Source organism: Ammospiza caudacuta, chromosome 17 (genome assembly GCF_027887145.1).
Source record: "Ammospiza caudacuta isolate bAmmCau1 chromosome 17, bAmmCau1.pri, whole genome shotgun sequence".
Taxonomy (NCBI): domain Eukaryota; kingdom Metazoa; phylum Chordata; class Aves; order Passeriformes; family Passerellidae; genus Ammospiza; species Ammospiza caudacuta.
The window spans coordinates 16,085,450-16,110,876 of NC_080609.1; the positions used below are offsets into that span (position 1 = coordinate 16,085,450).

The 25,427-nt window shown below is 55.8% G+C and overlaps 3 protein-coding genes across 13 annotated transcripts; 1 reads left to right on the top strand and 2 right to left on the bottom strand.

Annotated features, from left to right (window-relative positions):
* Positions 1-443: 443 nt before the first annotated feature.
* Positions 444-11,389, top strand: CIAO3 (cytosolic iron-sulfur assembly component 3). 5 transcript variants are annotated; one of them, XR_009275428.1, is made up of 12 exons: positions 444-544; positions 2,222-2,317; positions 3,330-3,473; positions 4,009-4,141; positions 4,751-4,885; positions 5,151-5,269; positions 6,410-6,539; positions 6,771-6,843; positions 7,574-7,708; positions 8,694-8,851; positions 9,523-9,982; positions 10,078-11,389. XR_009275428.1 is itself a non-coding variant. In XM_058815750.1 (11 exons), exons 1-11 carry the CDS (start codon positions 479-481, stop codon positions 9,759-9,761), a joined length of 1,428 nt encoding a protein of 475 aa, XP_058671733.1. In that variant the 5' UTR covers positions 444-478; the 3' UTR covers positions 9,762-11,389. The 5 variants fall into 5 exon arrangements, 3 of the variants coding, with proteins under 3 accessions (XP_058671733.1, XP_058671734.1, XP_058671735.1); XR_009275427.1 differs by having other exon boundaries at positions 9,523-9,821; positions 9,865-11,389; XM_058815750.1 differs by having other exon boundaries at positions 9,523-11,389.
* On the bottom strand, positions 10,531-15,716 carry LOC131565078 (hydroxyacylglutathione hydrolase-like protein). 2 transcript variants are annotated; one of them, XM_058815754.1, is made up of 8 exons: positions 15,500-15,716; positions 14,764-14,828; positions 14,531-14,648; positions 13,702-13,810; positions 13,467-13,570; positions 13,170-13,271; positions 13,015-13,091; positions 10,531-12,466 (listed from the first exon to the last, which is right to left on the bottom strand). In XM_058815754.1, exons 1-8 carry the CDS (start codon positions 15,602-15,604, stop codon positions 12,301-12,303), a joined length of 846 nt encoding a protein of 281 aa, XP_058671737.1. In that variant the 5' UTR covers positions 15,605-15,716; the 3' UTR covers positions 10,531-12,300. The 2 variants fall into 2 exon arrangements, with proteins under 2 accessions (XP_058671737.1, XP_058671736.1); XM_058815753.1 differs by having other exon boundaries at positions 13,015-13,094; positions 15,500-15,707.
* A 928-nt stretch (positions 15,717-16,644) lies between these two features.
* On the bottom strand, positions 16,645-25,382 carry LOC131565107 (hydroxyacylglutathione hydrolase, mitochondrial). Of its 6 annotated transcripts, none has more exons than XM_058815805.1 (9): positions 25,325-25,382; positions 22,370-22,551; positions 21,800-21,864; positions 20,926-21,043; positions 19,672-19,780; positions 18,806-18,909; positions 18,314-18,415; positions 17,987-18,066; positions 16,645-17,659 (listed from the first exon to the last, which is right to left on the bottom strand). In XM_058815805.1, exons 2-9 carry the CDS (start codon positions 22,472-22,474, stop codon positions 17,560-17,562), a joined length of 783 nt encoding a protein of 260 aa, XP_058671788.1. In that variant the 5' UTR covers positions 22,475-22,551; positions 25,325-25,382; the 3' UTR covers positions 16,645-17,559. The 6 variants fall into 6 exon arrangements, with proteins under 6 accessions (XP_058671788.1, XP_058671786.1, XP_058671789.1 ...); XM_058815803.1 differs by lacking the exon at positions 25,325-25,382 and adding an exon at positions 25,224-25,302; XM_058815806.1 differs by lacking the exon at positions 25,325-25,382 and adding an exon at positions 25,067-25,224.
* Positions 25,383-25,427: the final 45 nt, after the last annotated feature.

Sequence of the window (25,427 nt, forward strand, 5' to 3'; positions counted from 1 at the left end):
TTACACCAAATTTTCCCAGCGCTGACTCATTTCTAATTGCTAAGAACGCGAAAAGGCCTTACACACTATCAGTTTATTCCAAAAGGTTGATATTTACAGAGCAAAAATAAAAAATATTATATTGTAATTGCGGTGGCTATTACAACAGTCAGTGCTGCTGTTTGCTTTCCGGCGGTGCTGTAGTCCCGTGTCACGACACACAGTTCGCTTTTCGGCAGTGCTGTAGTCCCGTGTCACGACACGCGGCTCGCTTTCCGGCGGTGCTGTAGTCCCGTGTCACGACACGTGGATCGCTTTCCGGCGGTGCTGTAGTCCCGTGTCACGACACACAGTTCGCTTTCCGGCGGTGCTGTAGTCCCGTGTCACGACACGTGGATCGCTTTCCGGCGGCGCTGTAGTCCCGTGTCACGACACGCGGCTCCCTTTCCGGCGGTGTTGTAGTCCGGTTGCACAACACACGGCTCGCTCGGCGGCAGCCATGGCGGCGCGCTTCAGCGGGGTGCTGCAGCTGACGGATCTGGACGATTTCATCGCCCCCTCGCAGGTGACAGCGCCGGGGAGGGGCCCTGAGGGGAGGCGGCGGTGCCGCCTCAGCCTCTGCCCCTCGGTGTCACCGCACGGGACCGTGCCCGGCCGTAAAACCCCTCCCGCTGCTGGGGGGGAAACGAGGGCTGGGAGCTGATCCTGCCACAGGGACGGGACAGGGCTCGGGGACACCGCGGGGACACTGCGGGGACACTGTGGGTCACCATGGGGACACCGCGGGGACACTGCGGGACACTGCGGGGACACTGTGGGGACATTATGGGACACCACAGGGTCACTGTGGGGTCACTGTTGGACACTGTGGGGTCACACCCGAGATGTCAGTCCTGGATTTGGATCCAGATTCATACCCAGGATTTCTGTCCTGGATTCATATCCAGGATTCACACCCGGGATTTATATCCAGAATTCATCCCCAGGATTCGTATCCAGATTTCTGTCGCGTATTTCTGAGAAGCACAGCAGAAGAGCCGAGCTGGGACTGTGGGCAGGGCAATAGCGAAGCCCAAAATGGTGAATTCTCCCTGGGTTTGGGTTTGTAAGGGAATTCCTCAGGAAATCACCAGCCCTGCCTTTGCTCTGAGTGCAGGATCTGAGTGCAGGGTTCCTGCCGGGGGATCCATTTAGGGGAGCCTCGGAGTGCTCAGAGGAGCAGCAGGACACGGAGCCAGGGGGACTGAGCACCAAAATCAGGATGAAATCAGGATAAAATCCAGAATCCCCCTGGGACTCGTGCCGGGACAGCAGGGCAGGGTGGCACGGAGCCCCTTCTGTCCCCAGAGCCAGCTGGGCTGGGCACTGGCACCTCCCTGCAGCTCAGCTGGGACCTGTCCTGGATGTTGGAGAGGAGGAGGAAGAGGAGGAAGAGGAGGAAGGGGCTGTTCCTGCCACAGCTGCAGAGCCAGAGCTGAGCTCAGGAGCAGCAGAGCCGGGCTGGGATGATGCTGGAGAATTGTTCCTCCTGCTCCCAGGGGGTGAGAGCCTCTGCCTGCCACCCCTCTGCAGGGCTGGGAGAAACTGGGAAATTCCAGCCTGGACTGGGGGCAGGATCCAGAGCTGCTCTTTGATCCCTTGAGTTCTTTATTTTTTATTCAATCCCCTAGAGTTATTTTTTATTTAATCCCCAATATTTTTTATTAAATCCCCTAGATCCCTATTGAATCTCCTATATTTATTTTTTATTTAATCCCCAATATTTTTTATTAAATCCCCTGGATTTATTTTTTATTGAATCTCCTATATTTATTTTTTATTTAATCCCCAATATTTATTCTTTATTCAATCCCCTATATTTATTCTTTATTCAATGTCCTATATTTATTCTTTATTAAATCCCCAATATTTATTTTTTATCAATCCGCAATACTTATTTTTTATTCAATGCCCTATATTTATTTTTTATCCAATCACCTATATTGATTTTTTTATTAAAACCCCAATATTTTTATCCAGTTCCCTAATATTTATTTTTTATTTAATCCCCTATATTGAGTTTTATCCAATCCCCATATTGATTTTTTATTCAATCCCCTATATTGATTTTTATCCAATCCCCTATATTGATTTTTTATCAATCCCCAATATTTATTTTTTATTAAATTCCCAATATTTTTTTTTTAATCAATCCCCTCTTCCTTGCTCAGCTCCTCACCTCCAGGCTCTGCTGCTCTTTCAGGAATGCATCAAGCCTGTCAAGGTGGACAAAAAGCCTGGAAAAGCAGCAGCCAAGATCAGGATTGAAGCTGATGGAAGCTATTTCCAGGTCAATCAGGTATGTGGGGTCTTTGTTCACTGTAAAAACCCAGAAAAATCAGTGTATTTTAAATATTTTAATTATCTACATCCATTTAATGCCACAAAGAGATGCTGTCAGCATTCCTGGTTTTTTTTTCTTTTTAATTTATAATAAATAATTCAAATTTTGTGCCACTTCTATGCTCTGAAACACTGGCATTAATTACTGATTATTAATATAAAGACAGATAAGCTAAGATTCTATTAAACTTTATCAGCATTTTAATTTATAACTTCTTTTCAAAGCAGTCACTTTATACTCAGTAATTCCAATTTATGCCAGTTTTTTATACTCTGAAACACTGCTATTAATTGGTGATGATTTTCATTAGAGAGCAGATAAAATGAAAAGTTTATTTATTTTATCAATATTTAAGGATGGGCAGTTCCAGGTTGGTTGTGACAATGTCCTTGTGCTCACTCAGAGATTTAATCGAGATATTTTTAATAAATCGTGCTGGATTTTAAAAAAATAATATTTCAAATTATTTCTTTAAAAGCTTGAAGAATTCAGGCTGAGTTTTTCCTGTTTTCACCAAAAAAAGTTGGCACAGCTCAGTTAACCAGGCTGGGAATCCCTCTGGGAATGGAACTTGGAACTTTAGGCAGATTTTGGTTTTAAAAAAGGAGGGCACAGCACTTCCTGAGGAGCCTGTTCCTTATTTTAAAATGTTAATAGTGCCTCATTTCCTGGTCTATTCCTGGCTATGATTGGAGGAGAATCTCTTGGGAAAATCAAATTATTCAGGGCAGGTAGAAGGGAAATATTCCCTTCCAGTGTGTGGGATGAAATCTCCTTTGCTGTGCCAAATAATCCCATTAAAAGCAGCCAAATTCTGGTGGCTTTGTCATCATCTCATTAAAAATAAAGATTTAAAAATCAAAATAACAACACCTTCATTATTTGTAACAAAGTGGGGAAACAGCTCCTTTAATTCTGGGCTCAGAACTGAGCCTGCTTTGGGATTTTTGGTGGTTTTTTTTTGTAGGATGGGGAAGCCCAGAAGCTGGAGAAGGCCAAAATCACCCTGAATGATTGCCTGGCCTGCAGTGGCTGCATCACCTCGGCTGAGAGTGTCCTGGTGAGCCAGCAGAGCCACGGGGAGCTCTGCAAGGTGCTGGCCCAAAACAAGGTGGGTTCCCCTCATCCTGCAGGAAAAGGGGAAAAATCCACAGGAAAAGGGGAAAAAATCCACAGGAAAAGGGGGAAAAATCCGCAGGAAAAGGGGGAAAAATCCACAGGAAAAGGGGGAAAAATCCACAGGGAAAGGGGGAAAAATCCACAGGAAAAGAGGGAAAAATCCACAGGAAAAGGGGGAAAATCCACAGGAAAAGAGGGAAAAATCCACAGGAAAAGAGGGAAAAATCCACAGGAAAAGGGGGAAAAATCCACAGGAAAAGGGGAAAAATCCACAGGAAAAGGGGGAAAAATCCACAGGGAAAGGGAATTCCTGAGCCCTCAGGGATTCCACTCCTCTCATGGGGTTTATTCTCATTTTTAAAGTTGTGAGGGTGAGCCTGGGGAGCTCTGTGGTGCTGCCAGCTCTGCCTGTGCCACACTTTGGGGTTTATTCTCATTTTTCAAGGGTTTGGTGTAAATTCCTGCCATGGGGTGAGCCCTGTGGTGCTGCCAGCTCTGCCACTTTGGGGCTGTTTGGTGTTTTCCAGGCGGCTGCTGCCCACGAGCAGAAGCTGGTGGTGGTTTCTGTGTCCCCCCAGTCCAGAGCCTCCCTGGCTGCAAGGTGCAAACTGGGTTTGCTGGAGACAGCCCAGAAGCTGACCACCTTCCTCAAGGGCCTAGGCAAGTGTGGGGTTTGCTGCTCTCTGGGCTGAGCTCAGGTTAAAGGGATTTAACCCCCACAGGGATTCCAGACTGTCCAAAACTTCAGTCACACAGTGAGCTTGGAGGGAGGGGAGGAAAGCTTGGGAAAAGCTTGGGAAAAGGAGGGGAAGGGATTTTTTGTAAGGGCAGGACAAAGGAAGGGATTTAAACTGCCAGAGGGCAGGGACAGGTGGGATTTTGGGAAGGAATTCCTGGCTGGGAGGGTGGGCAGGCCCTGGCACAGATTCCCAGAGAAGCTGGGGCTGCTCCTGGATCCCTGGCAGTGCCCAGGGCCAGGCTGGAGCGCCCTGGGGTAGTGGGAGATGTCTCTGGCTGAGCTTTGAGGTCCTTTCCAACCCAAACCATTCCATCAGTCCATAAAACCTGTAAAGAACCACTGGAAACAATTTAACATTTTGCATTTCCACCTCTCCTGTCACCTTTCCTCCTTTCCCCTGCTGAAAAACACGCCCTGCCAACTGCAGAGCCCTGTACCTGTGCCTGAGCCTGCCCCTGGTTGAAATGGGAGGATTTTTGCTGTGTTTTGCTGTGTCCTGAGGGTTCTAACCCAGCTGCTGTCCTGCCCAGGTGTGCACCACGTGTTTGACACAACCTTCTCCAGGAACTTCAGCCTCCTGGAGAGCCAGCAGGAGTTTGTGAGGCGCTTCCAGAGACAAGCAGAGGACAAAAAGGCCCTGCCCATGCTGGCCTCTGCCTGCCCAGGTATGCCTGCAGTTCCAGCTGCAATCCCAAACCCAGCAGCTGCTCAGAAAGCTGCAGATGGATGTTCTGACCTGCAGGATGATTCTCATCACAGCACAGGTTTAGGTGCTAAAGCAGTGGAGAGACACCTTAAAATCAGTCCGGGCTGACACTTGCTTTGCTTTTTGTGCTGAAAATGGCACCAAACCTGGGTTTGGGGAGGATGGGCAGAGTGAAGGCCTGATTCTTGTTTTTGTAATTAATTTTTGGGTGATGTTCCTTGCAGGCTGGATCTGCTATGCAGAGAAAACCCATGGCAGCTTCATCATCCCCCACATCAGCACCACCAAATCCCCCCAGCAGGTCATGGGCTCCCTGGTCAAGGGCTACTTTGCAGAGCAGCAGGTACAGCTCTAAAAATGCTCTTCTTACTCAGAAACTCCTCCAATTCAACCCTTCAGGCTGATTATTTATAAATTTGCTGTAATACATACTTAAGGGTCAGTATTGTCTTGCAGAAGGCAGAAATCTTCCTCACTTCTGTCTTACTAATGAGTAGTAATTAGGGTAGAACACTAAGCATGGGCTAATTAAATGAAACCTGAATTATTTGGGAGAGCTGAGGAACTTTTATTTTTATTATTTTCAGTGTCTTTGTGCCACTGTTGTTTAAAGTTGGTGAATAATTTCAAATAAGTGACCCAAGCCAAGGCTGCAGTGGGGGCTTAGGTGCAGATCCAAAGGTGATCCCTCATTCCCAGCCTCATGTTCTGCTGCTCTCCTCAGCCTGGAACCTCTGGAATCTTCCCAGGGGGGAGTGGAGATCCCCACAGCCAGCAAGGGGCTGGGATTTCTCCTGGGGGTTGCTGCTTGTGACACTTGCACAGGGCAGCTGCAGATTTGGGACAAAATTTGGCAATTTCTGGGAATATTTGGCACAAGAGACTGAAACAGGAGCCCTGGGTCAGTGACCTGATTGCTCAGCCTGTGTTTATTGCTTGGATGATCCTGAGGTTTTGTGAGATTCCAGATCAAGCCCTGAGGGGCTGGGAGGGAGTTTATTCCCTAATGCCTTCATTAGGGATTATTGGCTTCTCTGCCTGACCTTGGATCATTGCACCAGAGCGAGGGAAACTTCCAGGAGCTGAAGGAGAGATGGAAAGGGATTATTCCTCCCTGGGAGGGTGGGGAGGGGCTGGGATGGGATTCCCAGAGCAGCTGTGCCTGCCCCTGGATCCCTGGAATGCCCAAGGCTGGATGGGGATTGGAGCACCCTGGGACAGTGGGAGGTGTTGGAGTTTAAGGTCCTTCCCACCCCAAACCATTCCAGGGTTCCATGAAACCTCTGAAGCTCCATAACTGCTGTCACTGCCTGCAGCTGAAATGGAAATAATTTCATTTACTCATAAGCATATAAATACACAAATACTCATAGTAGGGCCATTTCAGGGGCACAGTAGCATTATTTCCCCCACTCCTTGCCCCTGGAATGCTCTCCCTGGGGCCAGGGGGATTTGGGCTGCCCCAGCCTTGTCTCCCTTGCAGCACCTGCCCCCTGACAGGATCTACCACGTCACTGTCATGCCCTGCTATGACAAAAAGCTGGAGGCCTCCAGGCCAGACTTCTTCAACCAGGAATTCCAGACCAGGGATGTGGATTGTGTCATCACCACAGGTAAGAGAGCCACAGGAGATTCCCAATTCCAGCAAATTCTGGGAGCCTTGCAGTGTTCCCTGGCTTCACTAACCCTTTGTCTCTGACAGAGGTTGGATATTGATCTAGATTTACATTTAACAGTGCAAATCATGCCCTGGTAAAATGCAGGGGCAGTTTAGGGACTGCTCTGTGGGGTTTGTTTGCCTGTATCCCAAAAATAAGAACTCTTTGTGCCTGGTTCTGCTCTAGGAGAAGTGCTGAAGCTGCTGGAGCAAGAAGGAGTGTCCCTGTCAGATGTAGATCCTTCTCCCCTGGACACCATGTAAGAGCAAAATCCCATTTCAGTCCTGTTCCTTTTCCTCCAGGATTTAGGGAGTTCAGAATTCCCTTTTTCCTTGTTCTCTTTCTTCCAGGATTTAGGGATTCCAGAATTCCCTTTGCTATGTGTGCCCCCAAGCCCTGAGGGTGCTGTGTGTGCCCTGAGGGTGCTGTGTGTGCCCCCCAGGCCCTGAGGGTGCTGTGTGTGCCCCGCAAGCTCTGAGGGTGCTGTGTGTGCCCCCCAAGCCCTGAGGGTTGTTCTGTGTGTGCCCTGAGGGTGCTGTGTGTGCCCCCCAAGCCCTGAGAGTTCTCTCTGTGCCCCCCAGGCCCTGAGGGTTGTTCTGTGTGTGCCCCCCAGGCCCTGAGGGTTGTTCTGTGTGTGCCCTGAGGGTGCTGTGTGTGCCCCCCAGGCCCTGAGGGTTGTTCTGTGTGTGCCCCCCAAGCCCTGAGAGTTCTCTCTGTGCCCCCCAGGCCCTGAGGGTTGTTCTGTGTGTGCCCCCCAGGCCCTGAGGGTTGTTCTGTGTGTGCCCCCCAAGCCCTGAGGGTGCTGTGTGTGCCCTGAGGGTGCTGTGTGTGCCCCCCAAGTCCTGAGGGTTGTTCTGTGTGTGCCCCCCAAGCCCTGAGGGCTCTGCGTGTGCCCTGAGGGTGCTGTGTGTGCCCCCCAAGCCCTGAGGGTGCTGTGTGTGCTCTGAGGGTGCTGTGTGTGCCCTGAGGGTTCTCTCTGTGCCCCCCAGGCTCGGCAGGGCTGCAGAGGAGCTGAGCTCTCACCGCGGTGGGGGCTCAGGAGGGTTCCTGGAGCACATCTTCATCCACGCTGCCCGCGAGCTCTTCGGCATCCACGGCGCCTCCATCCACTACAGACCCCTCAAGTAAGGAGCTGCAATCCCACTGGAAACTCTGGGTTTCTCAAGAATTCTCTCCCTGTTGATATGCTGAACTTTCGGGGGTTTTTCGCAATGTTAAAGTTCACGTCCGGGCTGAGATTGGCTGTTCCATCCTCCAGCTGCTCAGCAATAATTAGCCAATATTAAATAAATCAGCCAATATTAAATAAATCAGCCAATCCAGGGAGAATTCCAGCCCCTTCCTCATCCACACCCTGAAGTTTGGCCTGGTGGATTTTCCCACTGATAATTTTTAGAATAATTATAAAATTTTAGAGTAATTGAAAAGGCAGAGCAGAGATTCCTCACCTTGGATCAGGCCAATCGGGGAGATTTGTCACTGATTATTGATCCCAAAGAACCTTGTGGGAGGGTTTTGGGGCTCTGTTTAACTGGAGTGAGACGCAAAATTAATCACTGAGTTTGGGCATTGAGGTTCATCCACCTGAGATTCCTTCTGCCTTCCCAGCTCTAATTTAATGTATCCTTTAGAATTAATTATATCCCTAATGAGCAGTTTTTATGTTTAGGATTCCCTGGTTTAAGAAGCAGAAAAAGCAGTCTCAAAAACTTGATAAAAATCAAATTACTTACTTTTTTATCAGGACCAGGTATTCCCACTAACCTTAGAAATCTGGAATCCTCAGTCAGGGTTTGTTCCCGTGTTTTATGGTCCAGCAGAAGTCAAAAATCCCCAACTGCTGTTGGCTGAAGGAACTCAGGTCTGTCAGGGAGGGGCTCCCTATGCTGAGCTTTTCAGGCTTTATCCAGCACAGGTGTCCTCCTGCAAACTCTGCTCAGGTGGCTCCAGGAAGGTTCTGGAAGGAATTCCTTCCTGTTTTCCTTGGATGGCTCAGAACTGGGACAGCTTTTCAGTGAGACTCACAAAGAATTTGGGTTTTGCTCTTTGAAGCTTAAAATAGATTTTAATAGATTTGGAGAAGCCACTTGCTGTGCTCTGCTCCCTCAGGAACAAGGACTTCCAGGAGGTGACCCTGGAGAGGGATGGGCAGGTCCTGCTGCACTTTGCCCTGGCCTATGGCTTCAGGAACATCCAGAACCTGGTGCAGAAGCTCAAGAGAGGGAAGTGCCCCTATCACTACGTGGAGGTCATGGCCTGTCCCTCAGGTGAGGCTGCTGCAAATCCTGGGGGAGCTCCAGGGCATTCCAGACAGGAGAAAAGGGAGATTCCTCACCCCCTTGGGCTGTGGCAGCCACACCATCACCTACCTCTGAGCCAGAAATTCCTCAGGATTTAAAGAATTGCAGCTGAATTCCATCACACAACATTTGCATCATTCATTAATTAATTGCTTTTAAGGAGGATTTCCTGAGCTCTGGTACCTGAGGGGATTTTCCCCCTGAAATTGCCCAAACCTGGCATCACACTGACAGAAAATGCTGCTGTGGCTGGTGGAGGAATATTCAATATTTGATTCCATTTTCCCTGTGCTGCTGCTGGCTCCCTTGGGAGAGGGGCAGCCCTGAGGTTCCCTTGGAGCTGCTCCTTCCCAAGGACACCCCCAGAACTCATCCCAGACACTTTTCCCTTTGCTGCAAGGCTGGGCTCACTGGGCTGGGCTCAGGCTCCCTCCTGGGGGCAGCAGATAAGAGATAAGAGCTGGCAGAGCCCCAGCTGGAGGCAGCCCACATCTCCCTGCTGCTGGCAGATAACTGGGAGGGCACCTCCGTCCCTGGGCTGTTTCCATCCCTGCAGCTGTTTGACCTGGAATTTCTGAGGATGTTTTCCCAGCTAAAGTTATTGAAGTTATTAATCTATTTTGTGTTTTTCCCCCCAGGCTGTCTGAATGGAGGAGGGCAGATCAAACTGGAGGGGGAATCCAGCAAGGAGGAGCTGCAGCAGGTGGAGAGGCTGTATGAATCCCTGAGGGCTGAGGTGCCAGAGCAGAACCAGGCAGTGAGGGAGCTCTATGAGCACTGGCTGGGGGGCTGGGGCTCACACAGGGCCCTGCAGGTGCTGCACACCCAGTACCACGCTGTGGAGAGAGCCAGCTCTGCCCTCAGCATCAAATGGTGAGAGCCTCGGTGCCTTCTGACCTCCACTGCTGATCCTCCAGGGACTCTGGGCAGCCCCTGCCTCTGGGGAAGGGCCTGGCACTGCTCATTCACCCCAAATCTGCCTCTGGGGAAGGGCCTGGCACTGCTCATTCACCCCAAATCTGCCTCTGGGGAAGGGCCTGGCACTGCTCAATCCTCCAGTTGGAGAGTGAAGGGATGGGAATAAACCCCAAATGTGAGGTGAGGGCAATAAACCCCAAATCTTCCTCTGGGTAAGTGCCTGACACTGCTCAATCCTTCAGCTGGAACTGATGGGAATAAACCCCAAATGTGAGGTGAGGGCAATAAACCCCAAATCTGGCAGGGACACAGCAGGAGAGGCAGGAACACCTGCCAGGCTGATGGGACAGCCCCAGAGCTGAGAGTTCAAGGATTCAGAGCCCAGCTCCAGGCTGAGCTTTGTGCCACAGCCCAGTGTTCCTGCCCAGGCCCTGCTGGGCTGTCACAGCACCCAGATCTGGGCCCGCCCCTGCTGGAACAGCCTCAGCCCATTGGAAATGCTCTCCTGAGCCTGGAGCTCTCCCTCTCACTGGGTCTGTGGCCCCAGAGAGGGGATCCAAGGCCTGGATCATCCCTGGGGCTGCAGAGGGACTGGAGGGAATGCTGGACAAAACCCTGCGATTCCTTTTCCTTAAATTATAATAATTTATACCAAGGGCAGCTCCTTCTCTGTGTTTTCTTCCTGAACACTCAGCAGGGAGTGACAGAAGTGTCACCCTTACCCACCCTCAGCAGCCACTTCCTGAGGGATAAAATCCCTAAATCCAGACAGAACAGGCACTTACAGCTGGATAACATCCTGAAATTACCACAGAAAAACTCCTGACCTTGGGGCTGGCAGGAACCAGAGCCCCCTCTGCACTTGGTTCCAATGAATCCACAGAGCAAACGGTGAATTTTCATGTTTTTAATTAAAAGCTTTCCATTTTTCAGCTGTTGCTGATCATTCCTGACCTCACAGTGTTCTAAGGCATCAACCCCCCTCTCCTTCCTGAGGAGCAAATTGGTGCTTCCAGAGAATTCCCTTTGCCATGCAGGGGCTCCAGGCTGGGCTCAGCACATCAGCCCAGAAATGCACAAAATCCAGAGAGGCTGAATTGGCTGGGAATGAAACCCCCAGGGCTCTGCCCTTGGGTTCCCACGTCACCAACACACACAGGGGTGACAGGGCCACCCTGGGCTCCCCGTTTGGCACCAGAACAGCTGGAATTGGTCCCCATTTGGGCTGTGGAATTGAATTTGTCCCAGGCTCAGGGCTGGGTCACACACACAGGGACATCCCTGCTCCCAGGAGAAATAAAATCCCAAATGGGACATCCAAAATCCAGCATTTCATGGGAACTGAGGAATGCAGGCCATGGTACCATTTTGCAGCTGGATAAATCTTTTCCCTTTCATGCAAAGGAAATACAAACTATAACTTAGTAAAAGGGAAAACAAACAAATAAACAAACAAAAAACCAACCCAACTAGGTTTGTAGCACAGGAAAAAGGCCCAAACCAGACTCCAGTGGCAACAAAGAAATTCACAGTCCACACATGAAAATCCCTGAAATAACTCTGCCCCAGTGCTGGGAGCTGCCATCAAACACTCATTTTCTTCACAAAAATAAAAAAAAGGAATGACTTCAGTGGTGTGAAGTGGCTCCCCACAGCTGCAAATAAAACTCTGCTCCTTTCTCAGGCAAAAATAAATAAAGCACAGCCCTGGATTTGCACAAAGGGAGGGCTGGGGAGGCCTGGGAGCCCCAGCTGCTCCCTGGCTCTTGGCAAGGCAATGTCCATGGGGTTGGCACCGAGTGTTTCCCAGGTTTTATCTTGGAAAAAGCAAAAAGCAGAAAGGGATGCATGGCAGCACTTTGTTCTGGGCTGCCTGAACTCTGTCCCACCTTGGGAAATCCTCCTGGGGCTGACCCTGCTCCACATGGACACCCCACAGGGACCAAGGGCTCCCCAAGGCAGCCATGGCCACAGATCCCTGTGGGACCTGCTGGAAAATTGGGAAAATGGGGGGGAAACCCACCCAAACCCTGCTGTGATGGATTTGTCAGCACAGGGCTGGAGCTGGGTGGGTTCTGGTGGCACCAGTGCCACCAGTCATGTCCCAGCGTCCCATGGGGGGGATCCAAGTGTCCATCAGCCAGGACACTGGGCCAGGAGGGCTCCAGGAGTCCCAAAGCCCTGGGCTGGGATGCAGGGCAGGCAGGGGCTCCATGGGGCACAGCACCACAGTCCTGAGCATCCCTGGCTCCTTCCACGACTGTCCCCTGCTCCAAGCCACGTCCTGACCCTCCGCCAGCCCCCCAAGGGGGTCCCACAGCCTGGGATCCCCCCAAAGGGATCCAGGAGCTGCACAGGAACCCCAGGAGCCAGGGGGGAGCAGAGCGGAGCAGAGCAGCCTCACACAAGCAGCCTAAAGACAAAATGCAGCCCCAAAACCCAGCTGGGAGCCAGCCTGAGCTGTGCCCAGCCAGGGGGAGCCCTGGCACCTCGGGGTGTCACTTCTTCTCCAGGAAGGGCCCAAAGAGCCCCCAGTCAAAGGCCAGCATGGCCTGGGGGTTGGGCCTCTCCTTGGGCTTCTTGAAGGTGTCCCTGTGGGAGCGCAGAGCCCTGAGCACCTCCACGGGCTCTGTCCTGCCCGTGAACCTCTGCACGGCCTCCTCCCTGCAAGGGACAGCCCTGTCAGCCTGGGGACAGCCCTGGGGACACAGGGGACACAGCCCTGGGCTCCTCCCTGCAAGGGACAGCCCTGTCAGCCTGGGGACAGCCCTGGGGACACAGGGGACACAGCCCTGGGCTCCTCCCTGCAAGGGACAGCCCTGTCAGCCTGGGGACACAGGGGACACAGCCCTGGGGACTCCTCCCTGCAAGGGACAGCCCTGTCAGCCTGGGGACAGCCCTGTCAGCCTGGGGACACAGCCCTGGGGACTCCTCCCTGCAAGGGACAGCCCTGTCAGCCTGGAGACAGCCCTGGGCTGGGATGGGCACTGGGGCACTGCCACCCTGTGCTGGCATGGACAGTGGGCACACGGTGGCTCTGGGGTGACACCAGGCAGCCTCCTCTGGCCCCGGGCTGGAATTTCCCAGCAGGGTTTTGGGAGCAGGGATGGTTCAGGAGGGTTTGGGAACAGGGATGGTGCAAGAGGGGAAGGGGAGCAGGGGTGGTTCAGGAGGGTTTGGGAGCAGTTTCGGGAGGAGCCCGCAGCGCTTACGTGACCCGCAGGAAGGGGTTGTACAGGAACTCCTCCTGCAGCGTGGAGGGCACTGTGGGCAGGTCCTCGTCATCCCTCTGCTGCCAGGGGACAGAGATGTCCAAATCCCGCTGCCAGGCCACCCCCTGGCACCCCTGGCACATCCCATCACTTACCTTGGCCCACGCCAGCTTCTCCTTCACCACCTCATTCTCTGGCTCCACCTTCAAGGCGAATTTGAGGTTTCTGACGGTGCATTCGTGGCCACAGAAAACTTTCTGTAGGAGGCAGCGGGCATCAGACCTGCTCCCAGGGCAGGTCCCAGCCTGGGATCCCTGCCCCAAATCCAGAATCCCTCCCCTGAGCCCCAGATGCCTGCCCTGAGCCCAGGATCCCTGTCCCAGCCCCAGATCCCTGCCCTGAGCCCCCTCCCGGCCCCAGGAGCCCCCAGGCAGGGAGGGGAGGGCTCTCACCGTGTCCTTGGGCAGGGTGCCCAGGATCTGGGTGAGGTTGGTGTACATCTGCTCCGCTGTGCCCTCGAAGAACTGCCCGCAGCCCCCCACGAACAGGGTGTCACCTGTGGGACAGGGGTGGGCACCAAGGGACACCAGGAATGGGGGTGCCAGGGTCACCCCAGCAGTGCTGAGTGTGGGGACAGGCGGCACACAGGGAGTGTGTCCCCAAAAGCAATGGGGGGCACGTGGGTACCTGAGAAAAGAGCTGGAGCATCCGGGGAATCGTCCTCCCACATGAAGTAGCACATGTGGCCCGAGGTGTGGCACGGCGTGAAGAGACACCTCACCCTGATGGTCCCAAACTGGGGGGACAGAGGGTCAGGATCCTCCTGAGGGGGACAAACAGACCCCCCAGACCTCCCCACGCCTGCCTGGGGCCCAGCAGGTCACAGATCTGAAGGGGCTTTGGGTGGGTCCAGCTGTGTCTGCCCTGATGGCATTTGGGATCTAGGAGAGGGTGGGAGCCTCCAGCACAACCCCAAATAGGCTGGGGTTGGGATGAGCTTCCTGGAATCTGTGGGGCCACATCTGCACCCACCCCAGGACACCAAGAGCTGAGCACGGCCCAGCAGCACCAACCCCACTGGGGACAGTGTGACCATCCCAATGCATTCCCCACTGGGGACAGTGTGACCATCCCACTGCATTCCCCACTGGGGACAGTGTGACCATCCCAATGCATTCCCCACTGGGGACAGTGTGACCATCCCACTGCATTCCCCACTGGGGACAGTGTGACCACCCCAATGCATTCCCCACTGGGGACAGTGTGACCATCCCACTGCATTCCCCACTGGGGACAGTGTGACCATCCCACTGCATTCCCCACTGGGGACAGTGTGACCATCCCAATGCATTCCCCACTGGGGACAGTGTGACCATCCCAATGCATTCCCCACTGGGGACAGTGTGACCACCCCACTCCGCTCCCCACTCCCCCCCATGGGGACCCCCCACCACCCCATGCAGCAGCAGGAGCCGTGTGTGTCCCCACCCGGTGTCCCCAGCCCTGCAGCCCTCACCGAGAGCTCCTGGCCGTGGCTGACCCTGTGTGTGAGGGCCCCGATGCGCTCGTCAGCCCCGAACACCTGCAGGCCTGGCAGCAGCTGGGCCAGCTCCTCATTGCCCCTGGCGTGGTCCCTGGGGCACAGCAGGGACTGGGATTGGGAATGGGACTGGGAACGGGCACCGTCCCCGTGGGGACACGGCCGCCATCCCTGTGGGGACATGGCCACCCCGAGCGGGTCACACCTACCAGTGGTGGTGGGTGGTGAGGATGGCCTTGAGCACCACGTCCTCCTTCCTGATGATCTCCAGCAGCTGAAAGGGAGCAGAGCAGCGGTGAGAGGGCACGGGAGGTGACACACACCCACACAGTGACCTGTCCCCTGTGCCACCAGGCAGGGCAAACCTCCAAAAGCACCCGCTGAGGGTGAGACACAAAGATGTGACCCTGCCTGGAGCAGGGGGATGGCACCACGGCCTTGGGGGCAGTTTTGGCCGGTGCTTTCTTAGGGAAGGCACAGAGGAGGGCACGGTGCCACCGGCACGGCAGGGACACGGCGGCCGTGCCACCCACCCTGGCACAGGCCACTGCCAGCCCCGCTCGGTGCCAGGAGGCTCCGGTGCCAGCTCAACACGCAGGGCCAGGAGCAGCTCCGGCTCCGGGAGGAAGGAAATGCCCGAGTCAGCCCCGAACGCCGAAAAGCCGCGACAGGGAGGGCTGGGGACAGCGGGACAGCGACACGGGGGGCACAGCGGGCCGGGAAAGGGGGTGCCCATGGGGTCACCGTGCACAGGGCTGGCTTTGGGGAGATCCCGCTGGATGTGGGGGCCGCGGCTCGGGCTGGGGGCGGCTCGGGGACCCGCAGGGACAGGGCAGGGCAGGGCAGGGGTCCCAGCACAGCCGGGGCATGGGGGGCTCTGTCCTGCCCGGGGATGTCCCACGGATACCCCGCCATGGAGCCACCGCCACCCCCGGACCCGCTCACCCGCTTGGGGACCGCGGCGTCCACGGCCAGGGCGTGCCGGGTGCTCTCCTCGATCACCAGGTACATGTAGTTGTCCTCCAGCACGGAGATCACCTTCACCTTCATGGCCCCGGGAGGCTGCGGGACCCCGGCGCGTCCCCAGCGCCACCCCCGGGGCGGTGCCGCGTGTGCGGGGCGGGACACGCAGCGTGGGGCGGGCACAGCCCGGCCATGGGGACAGGGGGGACACGGGGACAGCCCCAGTGCCAGCCTGGGCGCATCGTGGCACCCCCGGCATGGAGGAAGGAGGGGAGCCCTCAGCTCTGTCCCCAAAATCAGCCCCTGCCTGTCCCCAGGGCCAGCGGGGACAGGGGGAGGGATGGGGGGCTGGCACTGGAGGGACACACCAGCGGGGACAGAAGGTGCGGAGCGGTGCCGGACACTGGAACTGCTGCAGGGGGGTCCCGCAGGGTCTCTGCCCCAGGGACAGGGTCCCACCCCGAGTGCAGGAAGCCCCAAAGGCTCAGGAAACAGAGCTGAGCTTCCCCAGGGCTGGCCATGGCTCCCACATGGAATTATTGAGGCTGGAAAAGTCCCCCGAGACAGAGCCCAACCATTCCCCCCAAAAACCAGTGTCCCATGTCCCCAAGTGCCACATCCACAGGGCTGTCAATCCCCTCAGGGATGGGGACCCCTGCCCTGGGCAGCTGTGCCAGGGCTGGGCAGCCCCTCCAGGAAGGAATTTTCCCAAAATCCCACCCTGAGCTGCCCTGGCCCAGCCTGGGGCCGTTCCCTGTGCTCCTGTCCCTGTTCCCTGGAGCAGAGCCCAACCCTCCAGGCTGAGCCCCTTCCCAGCTCCCCCAGGAATTCTCCAGCCCTTCCCAGCCCCGTTCCCTTCCCTGGCCATGCTCCAGCCCCTTCATGTCCCTCTTGTCCTGAGGGGCCCAAATGCCCCTCCTGAGGAAGGACTGGCACTCGCAGGCAGCAGAACCAGGGCTGAACCCTCTCTGTGTTCCCTTCACAAAAATGCAGCTGCCACTGAAGCCCCTGGGGTCCCCACAGTGCCACCCACTGACCCCAGGATTAGGCAGAATGACACTCCCAGCTGGTTGACTTCAATCTCTAGTGCAAACCCAAGAAATTCAGGAATCTGTGAGTTAACAACCTCTGCTTCCAGCTGTTCTTTATTTCCCCTCTGCCCAGCCCTCAGGACAGTCACACTCAGGTGTGGCAGCACGGCTCTAGGTAACACTTTTCTCTCTGAACCACAGAAAATAACAGCATTTTAAAGCAAATGGAGACCTGGTGCCACCCCCCATCCCTGCTCACCTGGGGACAGGTAACAACTGCTCAGCTGCCTGTGACTGCCAGGCCTGCTGCAGGGCTGCCACCACCCTCAGGGGGACAGGCACCGACCAGGAGTGGCTGCTCCTGCATTCTGAGGCACCAGCCAGAGCCTGGCACAGCTCACACACAGGGGACAGCAGGGAGCAGCTTCATGCAACAGCTTGGGGCTCAAAGGGTGCAAGCAGAGCATGCCTGGGGACAACAGAGCAGCGGGATGGCCCCAGAGCCACCCCCAGAGCCAGGGCAGCCCGTGGGGCTCCCAGGGGACACCCTGAAGCAGCACTGGCACGGCAGGTCTGTCTCTGGAGGACACCCAGAATGTTGAAGTAGCAGCATGGAGGAAACATTGAGATCTTCAGCTCCTGTGTTTGGTCTCTGCTTCACACAAAGACATCTCAGTCCCACCTTGTGCATCCACAGCAAGGACAGGAGCTGCTTCCTGAACCCCCAGGCTTGATCCTGCCCAGCCTGGGGTCTCACACCAACACTTGCACAATGATCTGCAGGTGACACGTGACAGCTTGAGAGAGCAAGAGGAGGATAAATATTCTTCATCATAATATAAATATGCTGTAGAACATCTCAACAAGGGCAAAGTGCTTTTTTTTTTTTCTGAATTAAAACAAAACAAAAAACCTAAAGAAAACTTCAACCATGACAGAAGATTTGACTCCTAAAACATCTGAAAGGTCTAAGTGACACCTGAAGTGACATTAAAGTGATGCAGGCAGGGCTCAGTCCCTGGGCACTCTGAAGTTGTCCTTCTCTTTCCTGATGGCGCCCATGACCCGCACAGGGTCGCTGTCCCCAACGTGCTCCTGGACTGACTTCTCCCTGCCAGGAGGGAAGAGCAGGGTCAGGGTGGGATCCTGCAGGCACCAGGTCAGGGCTCAGGGCTGCACTTCAGCACCAAACACTGGCCTTTGGCACAGCTCCCAGCCTGGCCTGCAGGCTCAGGAGGAAACGGCACCTCTGTGCCCCAGCAGGATGAGGGAAGCTGCTAGATGAAGGAACAGACACACCAAAGGCTGTTCTGCCTCCTGGGTCAGGGAATGAGGCTCAGCACAACTCCCAAATGCAGGAACCCTCTGCCAGGACAGCCAGTGGGAGCCCTGGAGGCTCCCAGGCAGGAATGTGGGAGGCACTGGGACGGTTCCCTACCTCACTCTCATGAAAGGGTTGTAGGTGAACTCCTCAGCGATGGTGGAGGGGATGGTGGGCTCTCCACTGTCGTACTGGGCCTGCAAAGAGGGACACAGGGCTGCTCCACCAGGAATTCTGGGGAGCAGGGAGGGTCCTGGACACAACAGGAGTTTCCAGGCAGGGAACTTCTCCCCCAGACAGCAAACTGTGGGCACAGGCAAACCCTGCTCCCCTGGAACAGAGCATCCTGGCTCTTAACTCCCTCTGTTTTCCCAGCCCTGTCTCCTCTCCTGCAGCTCCTGAGCAAGGCTCTGTGTGCAGGGAAGGAGGAGCAGCTCAGCTCACCTTGGCCCAGGCCAGCTTCTCATGGATGTTGGGGTTCCTGGGCTCCACGTGCCGAGCAAACTTGAGGTTGTTGATGGTGTACTCGTGGCCACAGTAAACCCTCTGGAAGAGAAGGGACAGTGACACAGTGACACTGGGCACTGCAATGGCACTGCCAGGTGCCAGCAGCACAGCAGGAACAGCACACTCCACCCAACACCCCCAAATGGAGTCAGGCACACGTGCCAGGACTCAGCAGGCAGGACAAGCTGCCAGCTGAACAGATGAGAGCCCCATGTCCCAGCCCAGCAGCCTTGAACCACCAGCCCCTGCTCCTTCCCCACACAGCACAAACACATTTGGGGCAGGCCAACCCTCCCCAGGGCCCTGCAGCACCACAGGACTCCTGTAAGCATCCATTCCAGTCTCTGTGCCCAGCAGCACCCTCAGGGTGTTCCTCTGCCCTGGGTGCTGCTCTGGGCTGCTCACTCACACAAAAGCAGAGGTTTGTACCGTTCTGGGGTCCAGGCTGCCCAGAATCTCAATCAGTGCCCTGTACATCTCCTCTGGGGTGCCCTCGAAGAACTTCCCGCAGCCAGCCACGAACAGGGTGTCACCTGCAGGGGTGACAATGGCATCAGGCCACAGCAGGCTGCCCACACCAGCCTGAGCCCCAGCACAGCAGCTGAGCACGGGCACGGCCACAGCAGCACTGCTGGCACACGTGGGAGCCTCACCAGGCACCTCCTGCCAGCACCTCCGAGCTGTGGGCAGCCCCTGTCCCCTGCTGTCCTTTCTATAGGGGACAAGGAACACTTTGCTGTGAAACTGAACAAAGATGAGTCACCTCTATTTTCTGCCCAGTGCTCCCTAAAATCTTAAGGCTCTTTCTCTTCCATGCAGGAGCTTCTGGAGAACACAGGGATGAAGCAGAGCCCCAGGGAAGGGGAATCCTTCTCCCCAAAGCAGGATCCAGGCCCCAAACCAGCAGTGGAGCACAAGCCCTCCCTGACTCCCCTACTCTCTCCTCTCTCTGCTGTCAGACCTGAGCACAGATATATGGAAAAGCAACAGGGTTTGGGATCAGCCAACAGGATTTGGGATCAGTTTGGCCTCAAACAGGAAACCAACAGCTCTTTTGTCCAGGAAAAAAAAAAAATGCTGGATGTCGGACTCATGCAGGGCTCGCTGCTGATGCTGCCTGCAGGGTGTGCAGCCCTGGCTCACAAATCCACAGGGGCTTCCCCAGCTCCACCTGCTTGGAAAGGGGAGCAGGGTGTGGATATCCTGGCAGGAAGGGAGGGAGGGATGCACATCCAGAGGCACCCAGGCAGAGGGGGAGCTTCTGTTTTTTGCAAGGGAACCTCCCAACTCCTCACCTGTAAAAACTGCAGGTGGCTCGGAGCTATTTGGCTTAGTCACATAATAACAGATGTGGCCCGAGGTGTGACACGGCGTACTGAGGCATTTCACACTCAGAGATCCCACCTGGGAAGAAGGCAGAACACTAAAGCTGAAGCTGCAATGGCATGGTTAGAGAAGAATTGCTACTCTCAGTGCTCTAATGGCCCTAAATGTGCCCCAGGCTGGCAGGAAGCAGCAGCTCTCTCCTGGGAGAGCCCGGGGGGGAAGGGAGGGCTGGCACGGAGCTGTTTCCTCAAGCAGGTGTCCTGACAAAGGGAACTGCCACATCCTTTCATGTCCATGCACTCAAAGCCTGGCTGGCAGCAGGAGCCAACAGAGAATCCTAAACAAAGCTGATGGAGCGTGGAAAAAACCCCAAACAGAAATGGAGCTGAAGGGGAGAAGTGGATGAGGAAAAGGCAAGGATTCAACACAGCCTCATGTGCCCCCCTTCCTGTGCTCCCTCCTGTGCTGTGCCCCTCCTGGGGTGCACCCCAGCCCTTCATGCCTGCCTGCACCTGTCCCAGCAGCGCTGTCACCTGTCCCAGCTCCCTGCCAGCCGGGGACAGCCAGGCTGGCACTGCTGTGCTCAGCCCATCTCCCAGCTGGCATCCCACAGGAACAGCTGGATCTGTTCTCCTGGATCTCACTGTGCTCCTGGCAAAGCACTGTCCCTGCCCTGTCACACTGACCCTGCTCTGTCACACTGTCCCTGCCTTGTCACACCGACCCTGTCACACTGACCCTGCCCTGTCACACTGACCCTGCTCTGTCACACTGTCCCTGCCTTGTCACACCGACCCTGTCACACTGACCCTGCCCTGTCACACTGACCCTGCTCTGTCACACTGTCCCTGCCTTGTCACACCGACCCTGTCACACTGTCTTTGTCCTGTCACACAGCCCCAGCCCAGTGTGACAGGACAGTCACACTGTCCCATCCCACAATCCCTGCCCTGTCACACTGTCACACTGCCCCTGTCACACTGCCCCTGTCACACTGCCCCTGCCCTGTCCCCCAGCTGCACAGGGACACCCAGCAGGTCCCAGGTGTCCCAGAGCTGTCCTCACACAAGGCAGAGGCGTTGCAGTCCCAGGGCTGGAAAATGGTGAAAGCTGCATTTCAGATACCCCCATGTGCTGAAAGGCACCAGAGGTGCCCAGCCCAGGTGGGACAGAGCTGTGCCACAAGGAGGGGACACCCAGAGCCCCGCAGTGCCTCCCTTTACCTTGAGAGATGTCAGGTGGGACACTCTGTGGGTCAGGGCCCCCACCCTGCTGTCCCCTCCATACACGTACAGCCCAGGCTCCATCTTCACCAGCTTCTCATTGCCTCCTGCATGGTCCCTGCAAGGGGAAAAAGGGGTTTAGGGAGGGATGAGCACAGGTTTGTGGTCACTGGGAGGGCAGTGGTGAGCTCCGGGTGATCATTTCTGATCCAGCCTCTCCCAGGATCATCGCTCCTCACAGCCAAGGACAGGCACAACAACAGGAGTGGAGATCATTTCTGCAGTAACTGGGGCACTCAGAGGGGGAATCAACCCCTGACAGGTCCATCCCAGGTGGGAAACAGCAGCTTAGGGGCTCCCAGTAACCTCTGCAGTACCTGGGGCAGGGAGGGAATGGGAAAATGGGCACTCCAGCACCCCACAAAACACCAGGGAGCAGGCACAGAGCCAGCCCAGAGCCCAGCACTGCTGTGCTGCTGCTTTGTCAGCTCAGGGCTGCTTGTTTCACTCTCCAGCCACAGGGGTGGCTCCACTCTGACCCACGCACAGGTTACTACACAAAACCTTCATGTTAGACCCTGGCAGAGCCAATTGGTACCTGTGTGATCCTCCCACAGTGCTGACTGCAGGACGCCTCACGGGCCTGTCCTGGCACCTCAGCACAAATTTGCTCCCTCCCACACCCACAGCTGCCTCCACACCCTGCACTGCACTGGCTGCCTGCAAAAATCACCATTTCAAAGGTGAAAGGCACTGACACACAGCTCAGAGCAAGGCCAAAGGATGAGCTCTGGTCCTTCTGCCTCAGCTGCTGCTCAGAGATCACCCTGGATCCTGGCTGTGTGTGTGTGAGGGACCAGGACAGGGTGGTTACCAGTGGTGGTGGGTGGTCAGGACAGTGGTCAGCCTCACTCCATGCTTCTTGACTGCATCCAAAACCTGCAGGAGGGACACAGGAGGAGAGTCACACCATGGGATGAGCTGGCAGCACCCCTGGTGGCACCTGGGCACAAGGAGAGAGAGCCACAGCAGCCCTGCAGCAGCTCATCCCACACGGGCTGGAGGGAGAGGACAGCACACGAGCCCTGACCCAGCCCCAAGTGCCATTTCCCTTTTCTGCCCTACATCAAATTAAGGCTAAAATCCCAAAACAGGCCAATAATTCCGGGATGGAGTGAGGGACACAGCAATCCCTGAAATGAGTGAGGGACACAGCAGTCCCTGGGGTGAGTGGGGGACACAGCAATCCCTGAAATGAGGGACACAGCAGTCCCTGGGGTGAGTGGGGGACACAGCAATCCCTGAAATGAGGGACACAGGAGTCCCTGGGGTGTCCCCAGGCTCTCCCTGTGCCCAGCCAGCCCTTCCAGCCTTTCCTCCACACCTGAGGCAGCCTGGGGCTCGTTCCCTCCTGCAAGGCCACCCCAGAGCAGGGGGGTGTTACCTTCTGGGGCTGCACGGGGTCCACGATGGCAGCCTCCCTGGTGTCCTGGTCGATGAGCAGGTACATGTAGTTGTCAGTGAGGGCGGGCAGGATTTCCACCTTCATGTCGGCCTGGCTCACTGCCTTGGGCTCCCTCAGCTCGTGCTCGGTGTGCAGGAATCCAGCTCGCAGCTGTGCTGCACCTGGGCACCAAAAACAGCCAGAGCTCAGCCCTGGGAGGGGACAGGAGGGACAGGGCATGGCAGGGGCCCCAGCTCACAGCACAGCCCAACCTGCCCCCTTCAGACATGAGGGGAGAGGCCACCATGGGACAAAACTCTGGAGCTCTGGGTGCTCCAGAGCTGCCCCAAGAAGGACAGGACACTTTGCTTTCCATGCAGGGACAACTCTGCACTTGCACCAGAGAGGAGATTTCAAGGGGCAGGAGAGCAGAATGGAGCTGGGCAAAGGTCAGCCTGGGACAGTGATTTTGCAAAAAAGGCACAAAGGACACGTCAGAGCCAAAAAACCAAAAGGAAGAAGGGCAAAAAAAAAAAAAAAAAAAAAAAAAAAAGGGAAATACAGAAATACACTGCTCTAACAGAAATATCCAGTTTGTATTTCTGGGGGAAATGTCATCCTGCAGTGTACATGGACAGCAAACAGGCTCTCCGAGGGAGGAAGGGTTACCTGGCCAGGTAACACAGGGCCCTTGCTCATGCCTGCCCTGATGCAACACCAGAGCCTCCATGTTTGCTTTGGGTTCAATGTTTAATCAGATCCAAGAAGCAAACTCCAGATGCAAATAGCCTGGGCTCCACTGCTCAGTGCACAGGCTCTTAAAGAAATAACCAACCCTGAGACGTGTTACCACAGGAACTGAAGGAAGGGAAGCAAAGACAGCCAGGCCTGGCATTGCTGGGGCGCTGCAGCTCAGAGCTGAGCTCAAACACTCGCAGGGAAAGAGGTGCCAGTCCCTGCAGGTCAGGAACTGCTGGCTGAGCACCCACGAGGTGTTTGCACAACCCAGAGGTGCCTGTGCTGGCTCAGACCCATTTTATTCTGCACCACTGACTCTCCCAGAGGCTCCTGACTTTCCTGCTTGGCCACCTCCCTCCGTGCCACAGGGAGGGTCCCTGTGCTGGCGCTCACCCTGTCCCACTGTCCCAGCCTGCCCACCCCTGATAAGAGCCCCACAGTCCTGCAGATCTGCTCCTGCTGCCAGGCACAGGGAGCTGTCAGGGCCCTCTGGCACAACCATCCTGCCCAGAGCTTCTTCCTCTTCCACCTCCACCATCCCTGCTCGTGAGGGATGGGGAACCACTGAAATTAAACACAGTGCTCCAAAAGCAAACCCAAAGCACAACACAACAGGCATGCACTGAGTATTTACAGGATTGGGAGAAGCATCCCTACCTGCAGTGCTCCTCTGGAGAAGACTCCTTTCAAAAAAAAAGAACACAAAAAAGCCCTTACTAGTCTTTGATGAGGGGAAAAAAATGCCCCAAAACAACTGCTCGCCAACAGGGAGAACTTTTGGATCTGTCAGTCACAAGAGTTATCTATACTGGGTGTTTGTTTGCACACCAGACACCAACTAGGAAAAAAATACAACCAAACAAAAGGAAACAACCCAACCTTAACTTCAACTCAAAGGAAATATTCACATACTTCAAACGCTTCTTTCCTATGAACCATCTCTAACCTCGGCCCGGATCCCACAGCCTCTTTGCATGTGTAATTTGCAATTCCTACCAAACAAACAAACAAGCTGCACCACATAAGGAAATGTTTCCAAACATGTAATTTCAACAAAGGAACGAGAAAACATCCACCAAGAATGAAACTCACGCTTTGTGAGTTGCCATGTGCGGCTCCGGAGCAGAGCAGGGAGCTCCTCATGCTCCGCTCAGACCTGTCCAGCCCAGAGGAGCTCCCTGGCCATGCTCAGATCCTGTCACACACACAGCTCTGCCCCAGAATTCATTAATGCCCAGTGATTCATTCTCGCTCAGCTTTGTCTGGAGCAGAGGAATGGGACAGCAGCTCTGAATCACCCACCCGGGCTTGTGGAATGATAATGGGCACAGCTGGAGCAGCCCAGGGGAAAGGTTTTGCAGCTGGAGGTGTTAATGTCAGCAGGCAGGTTCCCTCAGAACCCAGCTGATTCCTGCACTTCCTCCAGAACGTTTGGGGTTACTCTATTACATAAAAGAGTGGAAAATTCCCGTTCCAAGCAGGGCTGTCACTCAGAAATGACTGCACGCCCAGCTGCTGTGCTGCCTCACAAGAACCACGCTCACTCTTTACACTCTGCGAGGATTTTTGGGATACCCAGCGAGTTTGTGGCTCCAGGACATGCGTCTGAAGCCAGGGCAGCTCCCAGGCCCGGCAGGGGAAGGTGCAGAGCCCACCCTGGGAGCTCGGGACCTGTCACAGGCTCGGTCTGGCACTGCCACGCTGCAGCTCTCGGCAGCGTCCCTGCCACAGAACCCCGGCGATTCTCGCCCATCACAGCCACGTCTCAAAACCCCAGCGATGCAAAACCACCTGAGGAGATTCCCAGAAAGCCCAGGAGAGGCGTTGAGGATTTAGGCCCGAAATGCAACCGCAAGCTCGGACCGTTTGGGGTCGGTTCCATCACCGGTACAAGCTGTCACCCGCCGAACGCAGCCCGGCCCCCCATCCTCCTCATCCTCCTCCTCCCTGAGCACTGACCGCCGGCCCGGGGCTCCGCAGGGCCTCCGCGATGGGCTCGGCACGGCACGGCACGGCACAGCCCAGAGCTGCCGGCCTGCTCGGGCGGTGAGTCAGCCCCGGGGCCCGGCACGCCCGCGGCCGCGAGGCACGGCCCGAGAGCAACCGCCGCACGTACCGGCTCGGAGAACGGCCCCGAGGACGGCCCCGGCTGCCAGGGCGGTGCCGAGCCCCCGCCAGCCCCCGCGGAGCATCGTGCACCCCGCCCGGCCCGGTTACCTTGGCTGTCCGCCCCAGGAGGCGGCGGCAGCGCCGGCACGGCCCGGCCCGGCCCGGCCCGGCGTGCGGGGGGCGGCGCTGCGCCCGGCCGGCCCCGGGCCCG

Excerpts from the sequence above, each read along its gene's own strand:
- LOC131565107 (XM_058815803.1), bottom strand. The coding sequence starts at position 25,299 with ATGCTCCGCGGGGGCTGGCGGGGGCTCGGCACCGCCCTGGCAGCCGGG. Across the intron at positions 21,044-21,799 it reads CTGACCACCCACCACCACTG|GGACCATGCAGGAGGCAATG; the intron begins GTAACCACCCTG and ends TTCCCCTTGCAG. Across the intron at positions 19,781-20,925 it reads CCCACCTGACATCTCTCAAG|GTGGGATCTCTGAGTGTGAA; the intron begins GTAAAGGGAGGC and ends CCTTCTTCCCAG.
- CIAO3 (XM_058815750.1), top strand. The coding sequence starts at position 479 with ATGGCGGCGCGCTTCAGCGGGGTGCTGCAGCTGACGGATCTGGACGAT. Across the intron at positions 4,142-4,750 it reads CACCTTCCTCAAGGGCCTAG|GTGTGCACCACGTGTTTGAC; the intron begins GCAAGTGTGGGG and ends TGTCCTGCCCAG. Across the intron at positions 4,886-5,150 it reads GCTGGCCTCTGCCTGCCCAG|GCTGGATCTGCTATGCAGAG; the intron begins GTATGCCTGCAG and ends TGTTCCTTGCAG.
- LOC131565078 (XM_058815753.1), bottom strand. The coding sequence starts at position 15,604 with ATGAAGGTGAAGGTGATCTCCGTGCTGGAGGACAACTACATGTACCTG. Across the intron at positions 14,649-14,763 it reads CTCACCACCCACCACCACTG|GGACCACGCCAGGGGCAATG; the intron begins GTAGGTGTGACC and ends GCTGTGCCCCAG. Across the intron at positions 13,272-13,466 it reads GCACCCTGCCCAAGGACACG|AAAGTTTTCTGTGGCCACGA; the intron begins GTGAGAGCCCTC and ends TGCCTCCTACAG.